Source organism: Gymnoscopelus braueri (genome assembly GCF_963280865.1).
Source record: "Gymnoscopelus braueri genome assembly, chromosome: 16".
Lineage (NCBI taxonomy): Eukaryota > Metazoa > Chordata > Actinopteri > Myctophiformes > Myctophidae > Gymnoscopelus > Gymnoscopelus braueri.
This window is the reverse complement of record NC_137616.1, coordinates 43157419-43178806: the sequence shown is the minus strand read 5'-3', so window position 1 is coordinate 43178806 and position 21388 is coordinate 43157419. Positions and strand designations below refer to the sequence as shown.

At 40.5% G+C, this 21388-nt stretch overlaps 1 protein-coding gene across 1 annotated transcript; it reads left to right on the top strand.

The window, feature by feature from the left end:
- Positions 1–7254: 7254 nt before the first annotated feature.
- On the top strand, positions 7255–12595 carry LOC308103618 (C-C motif chemokine 14-like; the record flags this gene model as incomplete). The annotated part of the gene is made up of 3 exons (XM_080453696.1): positions 7255–7342; positions 8929–9034; positions 11486–12595. The coding sequence occupies 3 exons, from the start codon at positions 7255–7257 to the stop codon at positions 11568–11570; spliced, it is 279 nt and encodes a 92-aa protein (XP_080309822.1). The 3' UTR covers positions 11571–12595.
- Positions 12596–21388: the final 8793 nt, after the last annotated feature.

Genomic DNA, 21388 nt, shown 5'->3' with positions numbered 1-21388 from the left:
CAAAGTATGAATTAATTTGGATGTACAAATCTCGTTCAGAAATCAATGTCAGCAATTGAGCCGTCAAATACATGTTTAGAGCACTACATGTGCCAGCCCAAAACCCATGCAGTTCCAGCAGATGTCACTTTTGATTCAGTTATTAAGAGTAGTTCTGTTTTGGACCCAAAAGCAGAACTCAGAAAGCCAATCTGTCTTTGACATTGTTGACCTGAATACAAAATAAGAATTTCCACTAAGGTCTAAGCAGCAGAACGTTGTAGTGTGAACACACTGAACACACATTCTGAATGAGTTGAATAGTTTGTTTTGGCAAAAAAATAGAAAAAGCACTGCATTCTGGCAGGGCATGTATGGCGTGTCATTGTGCATGGATCTGAGGCACAGAAAGCCAAGGAGTTAGGATAAAATCTCAAACAAACAAAGGTGTTGAAAAAAGGCCCAACATCAATACACAGTCAACTGAACAAACTACTACTGGCTGGAGTGAAGAATCAGGGCTTTTAACTTTGTTAAAAGCCCTGATGTTTGTTATCAGGGCGTCCTTGAAAAAGAGAGCTTGCTCTCAATGGGTTTCCCTGAATAAATAAATAGTCAGGGGATATTAGCAGAAAGATTTCCAATCTTGGAATAAATTCCTTACCAAAAAAAATCTTCGCCAATGTGTTTGTAAAGGTGTCTAGTAACACATCTCACAAAGACTGAAATTTAGTTTCCCTAGGATAATTTTTGACAGCTGCTGAAAGTTGGGGTACCCACCATTTCCCTGCATTTCCATGCAGGGCAAAAAAAATAAAAACATTCTGTTTTAAGTAGCATGTGAGGGGTCAAACTAGGGTGTTTTTATGATTCTGAATCCATTGCAAGCATTTGTTTTGCACCAAAACCACTCCTTGGGCTAAAAACGGCCATAGCCATCCTTGTCCAGGTATACTTTTTGTGTAAAAAGCCCATTGAGATTGGGCTGTTTTTAGCCCAAGGAGTGGTTTTGGTTCAAAACAAATGCTTGCAATGGATTCAGAATCATAAAAACACCCTAGTTTGACCCCTCACATACTTAAAACAGAATTAAAATTAGATTTTTTTTTAAACCAAGGTTATGGTGGGTACCCCAACTTTAAGGAGCTGTCAAAAATTCTCCTAGGGAAACTGCATTTCAGTCTTTGTGAGATGTGCTACTAGACACCTTTACAAACACATTTGTGAAGATTTTTTTTGGTAAGGAATTTATTCCAAGATTGGAAAATGTTCTGCTAATATCCCCTGACTAAAAGGTAAAAGAAAGAAAGAAAGAAAGAACTGCTGGGCTTGATGAGGAGATGAACCACAGGTGTGCAGTGCAGGTAACTCGAACATGAGGTCATAGGAATGTCACACCCAGGTGCACACCCAGGCAGGCAGGCACGCACGCACGCGCACGCGCACACACACACACACACACACACACACACACACACACACACACACACACACACACACACACACACACACACACACACACACACACACACACACACACACAAAAAACACAAAAGGAAGGGACGACAACAGCTAACCCTTAACCTCAGTATGATAGAGCACATCTTTCTGGGTTGATCATCATGGTAATGTGAGAGTGAAACTGTGAGTGGACACGTTACTTGTTGTAGACAGCTGGTAATAATGGACATGGCATGCAATGTCATAGCCTACTGTAGATGTATCATATGGAAAGAGAAAGAGAAAGAGTGTCATGACAGGTTGAAGAGAGGGAGAAGGGTGCATTTGTAAAGAATGAGAGATAGAACAGAGAAAAAGCTAGGAAAAAAAAGGCAGAGTATTTCCTTAATTTTCTTTATTCTATGAAATGTCATGATGTTAATTCAAAGGTTGTAGCCCCTGAAACTCACAATTCTACAAACTCCAAGCCTGTGCGAGGTCACACAATCTCATTCTAACTGCTCACTAAACCCTCCGTGATCCTTAACTTAACCACACCAGTGGTGGCTGCATGGTGCATTTTTCTCCAGGGGGGATATTGTTGCTGTCGGGCAGAAGCCTCTTATTTCCATATTTTAACTTTGGTGAATTTCCCTTCAGGGGGTCAATAAAGGTGTACATAATTTTTTTCTTATAAGTATATGTCTTGAATTATATATCTGTATCCTTTCACAATATAAATTAGAATATGAATTCTTGCCTTCCGGCCAAAGGTTAAAGACCCCTGCAGCTAAAAACAATAGGTACAAATTCTCATTTGTACCTACTTCCATTCGTGCCATCAATAATAGCAGCAGGAGGAGGTAGCTATTATTATCTGGATCTTGTGATTATGTCTATGTCTATGTGTGTCTTGTGTATGTATGTTTACTGAGTGTTGGAGTTTCTTATTTCTTACTATCTGCTGTAACATAAATTGCCCAATTTGGGACATAATAAACTTGAACTTGAACTAGAAAGCAGACTGCAGTGTCTCACTTTAAAATCCATTTCATTTGAATTAACCAATTGTGTTAAATGTTTCTCAATGGTGGTCTGTTATTCAGTATTACAAAATGTATGAGCTGTCAAATACATGTTTAGAGCACTACATGTGCCAATACCCATGCATTTCCACCAGATGTCACTTTTGACTCGGTTATTAAGAGTAGTTGTGTTTTGGACCCAAAAGCAGAACTCAGAAAGCCAATCTGTCTTTCAAATCAATTCAAATCAATCTTTATTTGTATAGCACATTTACAACAGCCCAAAGCCGACCAAAGTGCTGAACATGGTTAAAAAAAAAAGGTAATTCAAACGCATCAACAAATAATAAGTATTGACACAGGACAACAAAGAAAAAACAAAACAATGCAGAGTTAAGACAGAACAGGAGAGCTAAATACAACTAAAAGCAAGAGAGAAGTAGTGAGTTTTTAGTAAGGTTTTAAAAGCCCCAATCGACTGGGAAGATCTAATGGGGAGGGGCAACATATTCCAGAGCCTGGGGCCCGCAGCCGCAATGTCGTTGACAGTGTTGACCCGAATCCAAAATAAGAATTTTCACTAAGGTCTAATCAGCAGAACATTGTAGTGTGAACAAACATTCTGAATGAGTTGAATAGTTTGTTTTTGGCAAAACAACAAAGCACTGCAGCCTGGCAGGGCAGGCATGGCGTGTCAATGGTCAATCTGATGCACATTAAGCCAAGGAGTTTGGATCAAAATCGCAAACAAAGGTGGTGAAAAAAGGCCCAACATCAATACACAGTCAACTGAACAAATAGTACGGGCTGGTGTTACGATCCTTTGGTCTAGTCTAGGGAATGAAGGACTGTGACATAAGGTTGGCAAGTGAAATGTGGTTTTATTGAATGACCTTTTGGTTTCTTTTTAGGTTTGAACTGAAGTTTTACATACAATGAATTTACAAATAGACAATTTTCAAGACACAAATTTAACCTTAGACATACACAGAAAATAAGCCCCGGCGCAAAGCAATAACCAAATAAACCGAGCTAAACCTATACTTACTTTTAAACCTCTTACTAACCTTATCTACACCAAATGAAAATTACAAGATAACTACTCTAAATCTAAACTATATCAAAAGTTGGCTTTGTACAAGAAACTGTCGCCGGTAGCTCTATAGGCAAAAATCACAACAGAGTTGTATTGTGGAGGAATCAAATCAAACTGCTTAACAAGTAATCTAACAATCAGTCAGCCGAAGGCTGCGCCGAAACTCTTCATTTTAACATGTCCTCTTGGCAAGTTCAACATTTCACAAACAGGACGTACAAAAACAGGACATGAGCGGGTTCAATAATTCAAGGAGGGTGCATGTCAAGAGCGTGGTATAGAGCGTCGCAGTTCCCGCCCACTTCCTGTTTTTTTTGGTGCCGGAAGAAAAAACTCAATGCATTTTTCCATTGACATTTCCAAAAATATTTATATCTATTAATTTAAGCCTCGAATCAAGCCATCACGAGATGACATGAATCATGACCATAAAACGTTTTTTTCTGTGATTTTTTTTATTTTATATATAATTATATGATATACTATATTTAATAAATACCCTTTGTTTTGCCGTTTTCAACAAAAAAAAAATCACAGAATCAAACGTTTATGGTCATGATTCATGTCATGTCATGATGGCTTGATTCGAGGCTTAAATTAATAGATATAAATATTATTGGAAATGTCAATGGAAAAATGCATTGAGTTTTTTCTTCCGGCACCAAAAAAAACAGGAAGTGGGCGGGAACTGCGACGCTCTATTACCAAACTTTTGGACACTTCATTTAAACCAAACATCTCCTGAGCACCTTCTCCATGGACAGTGTGTAACACCATGGCCAGCATGCCACACACTGCCATAGCGCACAGCTGCTGACAGCTCTTAAATAGGAGGCCTTCTTCAGTGATTGGTCCAGTCTGATTGAAGGTGCCGAGCCAATCAGTGGCAGTCAGGTGTCCTCCACAGCAGGACCTGAGCTGGATTAATGCATGTCAGGGTGCATACCAATACAACAGTGAATACAATAAATAAAACCCTTACATAAAACTCAAATATGTAACAGCTGGAGTGAAGAATCAGGGCTTTTAACTGCTGGGCTTGATGAGGAGATGAACCATGCACAGGTGTGCATGGTTCTCTGTGAGTGGACACGTGTCCACTGTGAGTGGACACGTTACTTGTTGTAGACTGCTGGTAATAATTGACATGGCATACAATGACAGAGCCTACTGTAGATGTATCATATGGAAAGAGAAAGAGAAAGAGGAAGAGTGTCATGACAGGTTGAAGAGTGGGAGAAGGGTGCATTTGTAAGAGATAGAACAGAGAAAAGGCTAGAAAAAAAGGCAGAGTATTTCCTTAATTTTCTTTGTTCTATGAAATCTCATGATGTTAATTCAAAGGTTGTAGCACCTGAAACTCACAATTCTACAAACTCCAAATCTGAGCGAGGTCACACAATCTCATTCTAAAGGTCCTTACACACCGGCGAATATGCAAATATACGCACAATTCGGACTCGTTCCGAATAATTAAAAGACGCTTTTTCGCTTCGTGAAACTGATGTGGACGCTTGCATTGACTTTATAAGGTTTTTTTTAAAAAACGTATTTATTCGCATGAAGAATTTGCCCCGGTGTGTAGGACCTTAACTGCTCACTAAACCCTTCGTTATCCTTAAAGGTAGGGTAAGTGATATTTTTTTGGTATATAATTTTTTTTTTGGTGAAAAGGTTAAAGTACAATATTCTGATAGTAATCATTGCTACAGAGCGTTTGTTCGGTCACAGGGGTCTCTCCAGCTCTTTACTAAACATAATGTAGTACATTTTCAGGTAGGTGACAACATTTAAGCCAATCAGGAGAGGGCACTGAAAATGTATTTTCTGTTTAATAAAGAGCTGGTGAGACATGGAGACTACTTTTACTGAACACACACTCTATAGCAATGAGTACTATCAGAATACAGAGCTATTTAACACTTATTTTAACCAAAATAAATCACTTACCCTACCTTTAACTTAACCACACCAGTGGTGGCTTCATGGTCATTTTTCTCCAGGGGGGATATCGTTGCTGTCGGGCAGAAACCTCTTATCTCCATAATTGAACTTTGTTGAATTTCCCTATCAATAAAGGTGTACACAATTTTATATTCATATGTCTTGAATTATATATATCTGTATCCTTTCACAATATAAATTAGAAAGCAGACTGCAGTGTCTCACTTATCCATTTCATTTGAATTAACCAATTTTGTTAAATGTTTCTCAATGGTGGTCTGTTATTCAGTATTTCAAAATGATTGAGCTGTGTTATGACCTGGAAATTGCAAATTGACTTTAGCTGACTTGTTGATTCATTATCCGATGTCTTGACTGGCTGTGTGTAACTGGGTGATTTGTAAAAGTGTGTGTGTCTGTGTGTGTGTGTGTGTGTGTGTGTGTGTGTGTGTGTGTGTGTGTGTGTGTGTGTGTGTGTGCGTGCGTGCGTGCGTGCGTGCGTGCGTGCGTGCGTGCGTGCGTGCGTGCGTGCGTGCGTGCGTGCGTGCGTGCGTGCGTGCGTGCGTGCGTGCGCGTGCGTGCGTGTGTGTGTGTATGTGTGTCGCTGTGCAGTGTTTTGGAAATACTGAGTGCTGAGGCTTTGGCGGTTCGGCCAGTGATTTCCCCACAAATGGGACGAATGGGTTCATTGTTCTGTTGATGCCTGACCTCTAAACATGCAGTGGAAAACGCAGCTTACCAGCATAAGACCCGATTCAGACTGCCACCCTGGCCTGCTAATGTCCTTCCTTAGGCTTACAGGGCCAATTTGACAACACCTTGATCATACCGGGCTCAAGTGGAAGGCACACATAGTGTGCTCTCTAAGAGCATCACAAACTGTATTTAGGATTAGAGCCGCGGTGATTAATCGTCTATTGCTTAAGAAAAGATGAATGGGCAAGTGCATGGGCAGCAATTCACACCCTCAACAACACCTCATATGCTCATATAATGCTGTCTGACCTACAGTACTATGCTTCTTTGAGAATTAATCATTTGAATACCTTGTGATTTATGTTGTGTAATGAAAACCACATTGATTATAGTTGCACAATCTGGCCTATATTTTATTCACGTTTATTTTACTTGCATCACGGTGCGCACGCACGCACGCACACGCACACACACACACACTTGCAGCGCTTGGTGCGCTCGTGCCACCTCATGTGGCTGTGAAGACCAATTGCTGATCCGCAGACTTTTCCACACGTGGGGCACACACACACACACACACACACACACACACACACACACACACACACACACACACACACACACACACACACACACACACACACACACACACACACACACACACACACACACACACACACACACACACACACACACACACAGCATGGCATCGCAACATGTTGCAGCAGAGGCTTTAACCTATAAAAGTGGACAATGCCAAAAATGCAACAATGTCTTTCAGTTTCATGATCCATCAAATGGAAATTTACAGGAATTTGGGATAGCGTGATTAACAAGAATCAGGGGCTGAAAGAAAAGGTCTTGTAAGGGTTAATTAAGCCCACGTGTGTATATTATAAATGCCAAACGACAAAACAAAAACGAATAAATGGGTGTTTTGTCAGAAGATTGGAATTTTCTAAAGAGAGAGAGAGAGAGAGAAAGGGGAAAAGAGTGAAAGGGAGAGGGGGAGGTAGCTTATAGGGAGGGATAAATAGATGCAACACTGACAGACTTCAACCATATTCAAACACAATGATGACGGGGATGAAGAAGATAGCAGTTATTCTAGTGCTCTGCATGCTGCTGTTCTCATCTCTGGAGGTCCTGGCACAAGAAGACAGTAAGTTTTGAAGGAGAAAAATTGAAAAAGAGGAGGGCGGTATCTTGTATCTTTCACTAAAAATCAGTGAAAGATAAATAACAGTGTAGTTAAGGTGGTCTTTGGTTAAAAAAAAAAAAAGGGGGGGGGAACCTTCACTCTTTCAAAAAGTTAAAAAGCTTTAACGTAAGGCTAGTTCAATGAACTGAAGATAAAAGGTAAAAAACCTTTGTTTTTCATCTTATTTAACAGAGAAAGTCTGTTGGCTTGTCTGGTTTTAATCATGATGGAGACAAATATTTAGAACAAATGACTCATTCGTTTTTGTTGTTGTTCCACGTACCTGTCTGTGAGTCTCTATGCCAGGGGTCTTCAACAGGGGGTCCGGGACCCCTTGGGGGTCCTCAGAGCTACCATAGGGGGTCGGCCAAATCTTTGTGTGATAGGATTTAGGATTTTTTACATTAACCACTTGAATCCAAGAATTCATTTTCTGAGGGGAGCATTAGCCGAAAATAGCGGATCTACAAGCTCTCAACGCCTCGCGCTGCGAGGCGTTGAGAGCTTGTAGATCGGCTATTTTTGGCAAAGAGGCTATAGTTGTAGAGGGGAAAAAATTGCAGACTAAGTAAAAAAAAAAAACTTTAATCTGAAACAATTTTATACAATATAGAGTAGGGGGTCCCTGCTTCATCTCTCACTCAGCTAGGGGGTCCTTGGCCTGAAAACGTTGAAGACCCCTGCTCTATGCAGTATGTTAGGCGTCTCATATCACTAGGCATACAGTATACCGTGCATGTATGTATGCATATTGTCGCTGTCGGGTGGAAACCTTGTATGTCCAAAACTGTTACTTTTCAGGAAGCTAATGGGAAAAAAAAGAACCTGTACGTGTTCCGATGGATCCACTGAAGTTATTATTTTGTAACAAGCTCTCTCTCCAACCCACAGACACACTTAACCACTTTCACTTTAAAATGTATAAAAGACAGCAGTAATTGGAGATCTGTGAAATGTTGTGAGCTTGTATATCAGCATTTTTTTTGCTACTTTTGCGTGACACTGTATTATGACTAAGTAGGGCATTCATTTGGGGGGAGGGAGGGGGGGACGGGACATAAAACGCAACGATATGCAGATACTAGGTTTCTGCCCGACAGCAACGATACTGTATGCAGATTGGAGTGAATCAGCACAAACAGATAATAGATTAAAGGAGTAGTTCACCCCAAAAATGACATATTTTGTGCTTAAAAAAGTAGTTAACCCAAAAAAAGGATCAATTATACACCCCATGAAGCATTGCATTTTAATTTTTTTGTCGCATTCCTAAGCCAATAACTTTATTACCTGCGGAAAGATGCTAATGTATCCGGTAAGAGACTCAAAGGAGACTCTTTGAGTCTCTTACCGGAGAGACCGCCGGTCATCAAAAAAAATTGCTCGAATGCGACAAAAACTAAAAAATCTCCATGAATTCAATGCTTCATGGGGTGTGTAATTGATAATTTTTTTGGGGTTAACTACTTTTTTAAGCACATCAAACCTAAACTATTATCATTAACATCCTCTCTGTGTATCTTTCTTATTCTGCCTCGCTCTCCCAGATGGTGTTGCTGAGTGCTGTTTCAAGTATCGCACCAAGCGCCTGCCTAAGAGCAACGTGGTGACGTTCCAGCGCACACACAATCGGTGCTCTATGCTTGGTGTTGTGTGAGTATTATGCTATATTTACTAGTGTGCCTCCACGTAAGCCCAGTGATGGAAGAAGTACTCACATGTTTTACTTAAGTAAAAGTATCAATACTGCAACCAATGTAGCTATACTCTGTTACAAGTAGAATTCGTATTCAAAATGTACTTTGGTAAAAGTACAAAAGTATCAGCATTAAAATATACTTTTAAGTACCAAATGTAAAAGTGCTCAACGTGCATTCTGCAGATGTGACATTGGAAGGCCTTCTGAGGGCAGCATTCAAACATCTGCGTGCAGAATGTCCCATTTCACGAGTTCAAATGTATAAAACATCTTTTGAAAATAGCCGATCTGCAAGCTCACAATGCATCGCGACGAATGGCCGAAATATATAAAGGGCTGAAGTGGTTAGTGTATTTTGTAATAATAATACAAATCTACAAAGTAACTAGTAACTAAGGTTTTCATATACTTTTAGTGGAGTAAAAGTACAATATTTTCCTCTGAGAAGTTGTGGGGTAGAACAAGTAAAAGTATTTAAAAAAAATGGAATACTGAAGAAAGTAAAAATCTACCTCAACATTTTACCTTTAAGTACAGTAATTGAGTACATGTACAGTACTTAGTTACTTTACACCACTGCGTAAACCTTGTACACATGCTACATGTGCAGTTAACATAGACTCACATTCAGAGCAGAGGAGAGGAGCAGAGGAGTCAAGATGTCAAACTGGTTTGGACTCAAAGAGTCCTACCGGAGACCCCGCCAGTCATCAAATTATTGGCTTAGGAATGCGTAAAAACCTAAAAAAAATCTCCATGAATTCAGGCCTCCATGGGGTGTGTAATTGATAGAAAATAAGTACTTTTTTGGGTGAACTATCTCTTTAATGTAGATGCCAGTAAGTTTTGGAGGAAAACAAAGCAAAAGGGGAGGGCTGCACCTCACAACGCATGGCATACATGTTGCAGCAGAGGCTTTAACCTGCAAAAGGCAGATAATATGTGACGTATAGTCATAGGAATGGCTTCTGAGGGCAGCATCCGATTACATTGGTTCTCGCGCCAAAATGTAATGCTGCCCTCAGAAGGCATTCCAATGACTATATACTGTATCATGATCCATCAAATGGAAATTTACAGGAATTTGGGACAGCGTGATTACTAAGAATCAGGGGCTGAAAGAAAAGGTTAGGTTAGGGTTAACGAAAACGAACAATGGGTGTTTTGTCAGAAGATTGGAATTCGAGAGAGAGAGAGAGAGAGAGAGAGAGAGAGATAGAGAGAGAGAGAGAGACAGCGCAAAAAACAAGGTTTCCTGCAATGTATTCCAGATGTAAAATATCTATAATTTGTTTCAAGTTTCCTGAGCCTGCAAAGACCAGTATCGTGCCAACTTAAGTATGCGTGACCCCCTGCTGGGACTGCTGCCAGAAAATCACACCTTCAGCCCTCCTTCAAATTGGGGGGGGGGGGGGGGGGATCTCCCCCCTCCTCCTTATCTCGAGTAATGTTACTGAGCATGTGCAATAAGCCACCTATAATGATATGATATGGTATAGAGAGAGGGAGGGATAAATAAATAGATGCAACACTGACAGACTTCAACCATAAGTTATTCTAGTGGTCTGCATGCTGCTGTTCTCAACTCTGGATGTCCTGGCACAAGAAGACAGTACGTTTTGAAGGAAAACAAAGCAAAAGAGGAGGGCTGTATTTTGTATCTTTCACTAAAAGTCAGTGAAAGACTAGGTCTCCGCCAGGTCAGGTAGGTTATTGTGGCCTCCTGGTGGCGCTATAATAGGCCAATGTGAAAAGGGTGCCATTTCTTATTAGGCCTTGCACAGCAATCGGACACTGCATTCATGGCTTGAGGCATTTTGTGCAAAAAATGCGTTTTGCTAAATTAGACCTAAATTAGAAAATACATAATAAAAAATATGAATGGTGATTAATATTAGGATAATTGGTTCAATTTACCCCAAGGCATTTGGTTCATCTTGCCCCATGGCCACCATTTTGGCCTAACCTGGCTAGCTTAATGCTTCAGGCTAATCTTTAGCTAAATGATTCACATGGTTTTATACATTGGAACAGGGCCGGATCTAGGCATGGGCCTAGATCCCCCCCGGAAAAAAAAATGGGCGGGGCTTGTGAAAGTTACATTTATGTCATGATATGAAATGTGAGCTCACCATAATCAAAATAATCCTTAATCATATTCCATCATGTATCATTGCACAATTCAAATAATCCTCTGCCCTGATTTTCCATGGGCAGTGTTGCCAGATATTGCGAGAGAAAGAAGCCTAGGAAAACAAGCCCAAAAGAACAATAGGAAGCAAGCAGTATTACACAAACAGCCGGAAAAAACTGGGGAAAAAAACACCAAAAATTTTCGTGACTATGAATTCAAAATCAAATGAAACATCTTAATGATGAAAATATTCTCTCTCCGTCTGTTCTAGGTTCACAATGAAGAATGGTGGCAAGTTTTGTGTCGACCCAACTCAGAACTGGGTCCAGAAAATCACCACTGTGGAGTCTAGATAACAGTTCTGTTATGGGTGACTCTGGGCTGTGTAATACCTGGTTACAAAAACAAGTTGGTTTTGTGACAATAATGCTTAATTGAGTGAATGAACACCAAGCTTTGCTTCCTTGTTTATAATTTATCAATCAGTGGTATTTTTTTTGTATAATGAACTGTTTTCAGTTTAGTTTTAATTTATTAGTGCAGTTGTTTTAAGTTATTGAATGTAGTGCTGATCAATTGTTGTCTGATACTGTTTTGTGCTACGATAAAACAAAGCATTTGTATTTCCTAATTAATCCATACTTTGGTTGTGTTTGCATAGTAGTCTAAGTCGACGGTTCTCAAAGTGGGGTCCGCAAAAAAAATCACATATTTCTTCTTTTTATAATTAAAACAAATATATATATATTTTTAAATTGGGGGGTGCTAGTGAAAGTTACAGGAGTTCTTACTGTATGGTGTGTGTGTGTGTGATGTGAAATGTGAGCTTACCATAATCACAGTAATCCAATCATATTCCATAATATTCAATGGCTTTTTGCAATTAGTCATACTCCAGTCACTTCCAAATTAGAGAACTACAAAGGGCAGGTGTGTTTGTCTGTGTCCAGCTGACGCTCGATGACGCTCGTTAATGTTATAGGCATCCAAGCAAATAGACCCCTTAACAAACGACATCACATCACGCTCGTTGCAAGTGTCATACTGCGCAAGTCAAACCCATTCTGCCAGGTCTAGCTAGGGCGCGCAGCACTAGCCAACACACAAGAGGGGGTTGGGGTGTGCTGAAACTAGCGCACCCCGAAACAACAGGCTGAGAATTGATTGCATGAAAAAATCACCTGTGCATCCAGTCTCAATGTTGGTAAACAAATAATTGGTCTATATGCTTCTGCACTGGCAAATAGGCCAACATCTAATTTTGAAAATGTGTTTTGTATACATTGTATATTTTTATACTGCAGTCTCTTTTTATATTATGTGATGTCTTTTCTTTTTATATGGACCCACGAGTCTGGAATAAAGATTATATATAATCTAAGATTAGTGGGACTAGAAGTGGTTTCTGTTTATGACTATGAAATGGGTCTGAATGATTTTGATTGAAACGTTTTTAATACAAATAGTTCCAATGGCATCTAAATGTACACATGTGGTTGTAAGTATATGCTTATCGGTGTTGCCAGGATGAGGGGGTACCTGGAAAAAATTCTCCCCTCCAAGGGGTACCTGGGCAAAAAAAGTTTGAGAACCCCTGGTGTAAGTCAAGTCAAGCGAAATTTGACACACTTTTCACTTATTTGTATTACCCCTTACACGCCTCTATTATATTTTAGTTCATCCACCAACTAACACCTTATACCACCACACAAGCATGCTAACAACCTTAAAACATGGGACCAAACTAATCTGCCAGTGCAAAACAGACATCAAAATGAACTATTCCGACACCAGAGAATTGTGGCATTAGATGACTCAAAATTCGTCCAAAATATATTCATGAAGCACATTTAAAACAAGCTCCAATTACCATAGCAGGTAACTAAAATCACAAATAACATAATTCAATTCAATTCAAAGGGCTTTATTGGCATGAGAAAACATACGTTTACATTGCCAAAGCAGAAAGCACAATACAACCATACAATCAAAACAAAAAATATGTACATTTGAAAGTCAGAATCTTCAAAGATCAATTTCTATGTACCAAGATCACTGGGTGCAGGTATAGTGCAGGAATATACACAATGATTAGTATTTAGGGTGGTTGTGTTCCGTTTGATATCCTTCTCCTATCACAGCAACTCACGAATCTTGCTGCTGTGTTTGCACATTGTTGTACTTCGCCCAGCAGATATGGGAGTTTTTTGTCATTGGTCATGTTTTCAAAATCTCCGTGTGTGGTTGTAATCTGTGGGATAAACAACAAGACACACATCTCATTGGCACAAATTAAATAGACTTTAAGAGTCTATCGGTAACTGTTAGAATGTCTGTGATATAGGAGCTCATTTATGTCTTCATAAATAAATAAGATATATGCATGGACATACACATTCCATGTGTGTGAGAATATCATCTGTATGACAGAGTTATAAGTAGGATCTAAAGTTTCTGTGCACAATCCTAAAGTCTCTCGCTTTGCTGTCGTAGTCAGTGCTCTCCAACAGCCAGCAGATGGCGTCTTTGCTGTAGAGTTGAGTTAAATACCATTGGGGGAAACACTCCTTGTAGTCTTCTTCATAGAACAGAATTAGGTAGGCTTCTTGGTGTTGCTCGCTGTGGGTCTTGTGACTTGGGTCCCATGCTAATTATTTTATTTGAGTTCATGTGCGTATAGGTGAGGTCATCAATGATGAGTTCATGTGGCGAGGGGCTATGACGGAACACAACACAACTTCATCGCCACTGCTGTTTTGTTAGGGTTGATTTTAGTATCGTTATTTGAGCTATTTCTATTTCACGTTTAGTTTTTTCTTCATCTTCCACCCCCAAATACCGAGTGCTGTGTAGTGTTGAGTTTGACAGCAAATTTTGATTTAGTTCTAGTCACAGTCTTTTGAATAAAATCCCATTTAGTTGTAATCATATTTTAGCCATCTGAAATATTTTACTTTTATTTAGTCTAGTTTTAGTCGACTAAATATCATAAGATTTTAGTCGACTACATCTACAGTTGATTTAGTCGACTAAATCATGTATTTTGGAGGTGCCTTGGTGGCGTCGTAATGGCTGATTTTACACTTGGTTGCATGCTGAAAATAGCCGATCTACAAGCTCACACTGCGACGCGTTGTGAACTTGTAGATCTGCTATTTTCAGAGCGCAACACCGCTGAGCGCAACCAAACATACTTGCCTTAGTTCCACTGGTTCTCTTCTCCACTCGTCCCTCCCTAACATTTTAGTCTAGTTTTTATGTGTTGACGAAATTGTCAGTATATTTAGTCATCATAGCTTTGCTATGGCCAAGCTCCATAGGTGCGTTCTGGAACAAGTCGGCGCCTCGCCCGGGAGACTTTTTCACAGGAGGGAGGCAGGGACGAGCCATACGCCTCCTGGGCCACGGGGAGGGGACAGGGAGGTACGACGCGGAGATCCAGGAGGAGGGGGCCCGCGCCGTCACCCGAGACGGAGCCTCGCGCTGGGCATCGCGACGGCCAAGCTCCATAGGTACGGTCTGGAGCAAGTCGGCGTCTCGCCCGGGAGACTTTTTCAAAGGAGGGAGGCAGGCACGAGCCAGACGCCTCCTGGGCTACGGGCAGGTGACAGGGAGGTACGACGCGGAGATCCAGGACAAGGGACCCCTCGCGGCGCCGACACTGCCCCAGGACCATGCCCCGGTTCCGGGCATGGTCCATAGCTACCCGCTGGCACCAGTGGCCACTTTCCCCCCACGCGAAATTTCACGCAGGGGAGAGGCCGTGAGCCCACAGCTTCCTGGGAGCTCTGGAATCCTGGCTTTTTTCCGAATCCTCCAGGATTTGGGGCCTCTCGCGGCGCCGACACTGCCCCAGGACCATGCCCCGGTTCCGGGCATGGTCCATACCCGCTGGCACCAGTGGGCACTTTCCCCCCACGCAAAATTTCACGCAGGGGAGAGGCCAGAGCCCCAGACACCCAGGGACCCGGGGGGGGCACCGACGCGTGCGCACCCCCGGCCCGGATCCAACGAGCCCTCCGCCGGCGCCGGGCGACCCAGGGACAGGGAGGTACTGCCCGTTTTGGCCCGAAAAAGAGCAGATCGACAAGCCGAAAAAAGTTGAGATTTTCGGCCGGGGGTCCGCCAGGGGGTCCCCGCGGACCTCTGGAGGCCATACAAACACTATGGGAAAGCTATGGGAAACACCAAATTGGGAATATGTTCTGTAGATATTTTTGTGCAGGATGCTCAAGATGGAAGGCCTGAAAGGGTTAATGTGCATTCATCCAAAAGTAAAAAAGTTCCACTAGTGTAGAAAGCAGATCTAATGCATTTGATTTAATTTGATTTCTGTGCATGTACAATATCACAGTTTAAAGATTATGTTGTTCAGGGCAGGAAGGGGTTAATATTAAAAAATGCATAAATATTAAATCTAATGCACTGTACACATCCACTTACATGGATACACACTGTAGAAACCAAATGTAAGCATTTAGATCAAGTATTTTGCATGAAATACCATAGAAGTCTATTTTGGGTGAATTTTTAGTGTTTTGGGCATTAAGGGGTTAATAATTAAAAATGCCCAAGGGATTTCACTGGGCACCCTCTTGAATCCTTAAGAGGGGACCCCCAGCAGCAAGAATCAGTTGAGAAAAAAACTTTAACCGACGAAACCACGTTCAGACAAAAATCACCCTTTGACTCCCGGACTATCAGGCCTCTGAAGGAAGTAAAGAAAGGGGCCCAATTTCTTTCCAAAATGGCTGCTGTGCACAGAGCAAATTCAAACGTAGCTCTAAACATTACCGCATACCAGTGGTGGAAAAAGTACTCACACATGTATTACTTAAGTAAAAGTATCAATACTGCAATGTAGAAATAAAAGTCCAGAATAAAACATTTCATTGAGTAAAAGTACAAAAGTATTGGTATAAAAATGTACTTAAAGTACCAAAAGTATAAAGTACTCATTATGCAGAATGTCCCAGTTTATGCAGAAAGTTTTCAAATGTATACAAATCTTTTGAAAATAGATCTACAAGCTCACAATGCGTTGCATCGCGACACATTGCGAGCTTGTAGATCTGCTATTTTCATAGGGCTGAAGTGGTTACTGTACGTTTTGTAAAAATCTAAATCTACAAAGTGACTAAATAGTTTTCAAATACTTGTAGTGGAATAAAAGTACAATTTTTGCGTCTGAGATGTAGTGGAGTACAAGTAAAAGTATTGAAGATTAAAGTGAGATAAAGTAAAAAATACCTCAAAATTTCATTTATCAAAGTGGTGTAGACCAAATAATGGGCGTACGGCGAGTTCACCACAATTTTCAGCATAAAAACAAAAGGTGTCGAACTCTAGACGTGAAGGTGTAGTGGCCCGAACTTCTAGTTGGTTTACTACATCTGCAGAGAATTGTGATTTTGTTCACCTGTGTCTGATTATTAAGACTTTGCCAAGAGAACAAACTTTGAAGACTTAGAATATTTATTGTGGACTGTATTGTCTTCGTAAGCTTTTTCCAGTACCCTGGCTTGTATAAATACATTTAAATTAAAAACATTTCATGTGGCCATCCGATGTATTCATAATACTCTCATGATATGATTTTATTGGACATGTTTGTCTTTAACCACGTAAGCTCTATATATATTTTTTGTATGACAAATCGCATACTGTATAGCAGATATCCAGGCTTGTAGATCTCCTAGCTTGTAGAGCGGCTATTTACACAAATTTTGATAACTTGAAAAAGATTAGCATTTCTGGGAAAAAAATGGAATATGTTTAAAAAACTTGCCACTTTTTGAAAATGTACAAAATAGCCAGGGATGGCAGCCAGGGTTATTAACCACCTAGTATTTTGTTACAATCATCCATTGTTTGGCCAATGAGCTGTGACATTGTGCCATATAGTAAAACACATCATGAGAATACTGTGATTACTGTTCTAGACCAGTGGTTCTCAACCTGTGGGTCGGGACCCCCACAAGAATTCTGGGGGTCCACAGATGACGGTGAAGTGACAATTTAAACGTAAGAAAATAAAATGCATGAAAAAAGACCGTTACTGCATCAAATGTAGTCAACAAACAATACTGTAACAAGACATGATATTTACATGTCATTTTCAGGGTGGCTACTAATTTAAAGAAAATGAGTGCATCTGTGTCTGTCTTTTTGTGTGCGTGCGAAAGTGAAATCTAACACCACTGTGCTCTGCAGTGTCTCTGTCTCTCGCGCTGCCGTCTGTCTGTGTGTGTGTAAGTGAAATCTTTAAAAAAAAAAAGCCGATCTACAAAACGGTGGAAATCTCATTTTAGGAGCAACCTAACAGGTGTCTGTGGAGCTCAATCTTTTTCTTTAAAGCCCCAACATCATACATTTAAAGGAGCACTTCACCAATTTTCAACCTTCGTTGTATAATTGGTCCTCACTCATGCTCATTATACATTTTAGCATGGCACAATTTCTGTTTACTCACTCAGATCGCAAATACTAAAATTTTGGCCTAAAATTAAATTGGTGACCTGCTAAAATATATGACCATCTTGTAGATTTCAGGTTTCTGAACTGTCCACAGCCCACCAATGAGATGCAGAGCCAGTAGACAGATATGGTACCATCTTATAATGAGCATTAGTGAGGATACATTTTCAATGATATGAAGATGAGGTTGAAAATAGGTGAAATGGTCCTTTATTTAAATATCAAGACTTTCACCACGCATCCCCCATGCTGCATGGGATGAAATGAATGCAAAAATAAATAAAAATATAAATAAAAATACAATTGTGCAGAAGAGAGCCAATCCGATGTAGGCCAGAATAATGTACCAGTAAGTAAACAGGTAGAGGGTCTTGTTACAATATTGATCCTCTTCCAGCGTTGAATTCAACGTTGAAGTCTTATTGTAGTTGATGGGTAAAGAGATGGAGTAGATCCACACGGAACCTGGAGAAAATGAGAACAACTATTTTAGAATGGCATTGGTTAATTCAATATTACTTTATCTTTATATAATAAACTCAGTGGAGTGCATACCTCTGCCAACACTATGCAACTGTCAAGATATGTCACTTCCACCTCAGATATGACACATTTTTGCCCTAGACTGTGATGTTTTCAACACAAATGTTCAATCATTTTAATGGTGACAATCATTCCCACCAAGTTTTATGAAAATCCGTCTCTGTCAAGTCTGTTCAAGTTATTTTACTAACAATCAAATGGAATGGGGTGAAAACATCACCCCCATCCAACTCTGTTTGGTGGAGGTAGTGATGATGGGCATTATGGTTAGTTTTAGTGTACTGAATCATTCCAGTTCACACAAAAAAGACAAATGATTCTGTCACCAAAACACTCAGTTGCCCCGCCTGTGTCCCACTCCCAACACAGTCGGATGTTCAGTTCATCTCGTTGATTGATTTTAAATTAATGAACAATGAGTAAATATAAATTAAATACAGATAGTGGCTGTATTGCATTCCTAGGCGATATTAGTGATACAGTAATGGATATGGGGTACTAGATCAGAGGGTGCCTGGTTATAGTAAGTTTTGGAAGTCAAAGGCAAGCATACTATATTTTCATCAAAACATTAGTTCTTTGAAAAACTTAAAATGTGTGTACACTACAGAAAGGTGACTGGTGAGAACACACAAAGGAGCAATACACCTGTTTGAGGATGTAATCCTCTTCTATTTGTTTAAAATCAGGTTTTCAAACTCACCAGCGATGAGCCAGCAGAAGAGGAAAAGAGAGGTCAGGGAATTCCAAAAAAAAAAAAAACGGAAGTGCTCCTGCTGGGTACATGCCAAGTAAGAAAGCACAGCCAGCAGCAGGCCAAAACATCCCGACACCACCAAGAAGATCGGGATGTAGGGCTGCCTGGGGCATTCACCTAGGTACACTGCACCTGTAGGAGGGATAAGGGTGAGTCTATAGCAGTTTCTCAATGGGGGGCGGTACCGTCACCCAGTAGGCATTCAGAAAATTCATGGCCGTTTCAGTCTATTTGTGAAAATAGCAGATGTACAAGCTCACAATGCGTTGCATCGCGTGGGAACTCAAGCGATTAATTCAGAATGTACTTTTGTAAGTTTGGGGGAGACACCAAAAATGTCTGTTTTGGGTCTCGAGCTGCAAAGGTGCTCTACTCACCTATTGCAATCTGAGCAATGGACATGATGATGCAGATGATCATCACACAGGAACACTCTATGGAAGGATCAGGATGTTCGATGTGATGTAGCAGACTTCTGTTTGACATCGTTAACGTCGATGACTCTAGCCTACAGAAGATACAGAATATAACAAGCTATGACAACTATACAATTATCCAGAGTGATTTACAAGTGCCAAATCAGAGTAAATGGCATGAACATGCAAAAGGTAGTAGTAAATAGTCACAGTAGAGTGCATAACTGCAGTGCTTCTTACAAAAAGAAATGTTCAGCTCGTGGAAGACATTGGGCCTCATTCAAAAAAACATTTCTTAAATTCTTCTTACTTTTGCTCTTGAGAAAAGAGTCAATAGAGTCCCTCAGTTGTTGCTACCGATGGCCAACTGTGCCTACATTTGCATAGGTAGCTGCCCTGTCAATGCCATAAAAGGCATGCAGACTTACAGGTTGTGTGCAAATAATAAGCTTCGAAATACAAGATATATTGTTGTGTGACTCAAGGAAATAACATTTTCAAAAGTAGTGGCGTGACAGGATTCCTGTAGGGACAGTTAAAAAAAGAAAAACATGGCAAGGAATTGAAGAAGCGAAATAGAAATAGTCTAGGGCCAAGACGATTTCTATTTCACTTCTTCAATTCCTTGCCTCTTGACTCTAGGCCTACACGGCAATGTGTTTATTGTATATTATATTTGCATTTCATACATTAACATACAGTATATGAGCACTCTTGCAAAAATCGGGATGTAGGTTGAACTACTCAGAACTCAACTGGCATAATTTGGCATGTACTAGAAATGTCCAAGGAACCATTTTATGAACACAATTGTTTGAAACGTATGCCGAATGGACAAAGGAGACTTTCAGTGTTCCAGGGACATGGGCCATTCTATGTCTTAGTGCTATGAAAGAACATTACCATAGTGTTAAAACAATGTCTTCATGCATTAGGCTGACTTCTGTCAGACTGCAAAGCTATCATTTTGTTCAGGGGCAATAGCTGACAGAAGGCAGTAGTTTCCTCAACATTGATAGGGTTTGTGACATACGTAAATCCATGGTATCCATGGTATCCGTGCCCACTGATCGCTCCAAATTGAAACATTCAAATAGGCTCCTCGGATAACTAGCTTGATAATTAAATGGACAGAGATGCCACATAATATGACATCCTGAATTTTATCATATACAGATGAGTGACAAATTAAGGAAAAACCAACATAAGTTGTCAGTGAGGTGTTGGGCCAGCACGAGCTGCCAACATGCTTCAACAGTGCACCGTGGCATAGATTCAACAAGTCTCTGGATCTCTACTGAAGGAATGGAACACCATTCTTCCTAAAGATATTCCCTCAATTGGTGTTTTGACGATGCTGGTGGAGAGCGCTGTCTAACAAGAACAATCTCCCATAGATGTTCATTCGAGTTGATATCTGATGACCGTGAAGGTCATACATTATTTTTGTACTCCACAAACCATTCAGTGACCTCTTGTGACCCGCGGATGGGGGATTGTCATCCTAGAAGAGACCACTCCCATCAGGATAGATGGGAGATTATTTATGACGAAATAAAGGTCACAAAAAAAAAACAGTGACCCATCTCTCTAGTCTAAATGGACAAGTGGACACAAACCATGTCAGGAAAATGCCCCCCCCCCCCCCCCACAGTATAACAGAGCCACCGGGAGAAAGCATTTTTGATAATCCACTCAGTCGGCCTGGGCAAGACACCCAGCGTGAGTGTTACCACATTAAGCATTCTGTTTCAAGACAAGCCCTGGATCCAAGACGGTCATCTGCCATGACAGTCATGGATGAACTTCAACATAGTTCTCCCTTTTCGGCCCGTACATCTACATTAACGTTCAGATTTCAAATATAAAGTGCTTTAATACCCCATGGCCACGGATTTTACAATTATGTACAGAAGTACCTGTATCTTCCGTATTGTTAAATAAAAAGCATTTTAATCCTATCAGCGGCCATTTTCTCAGA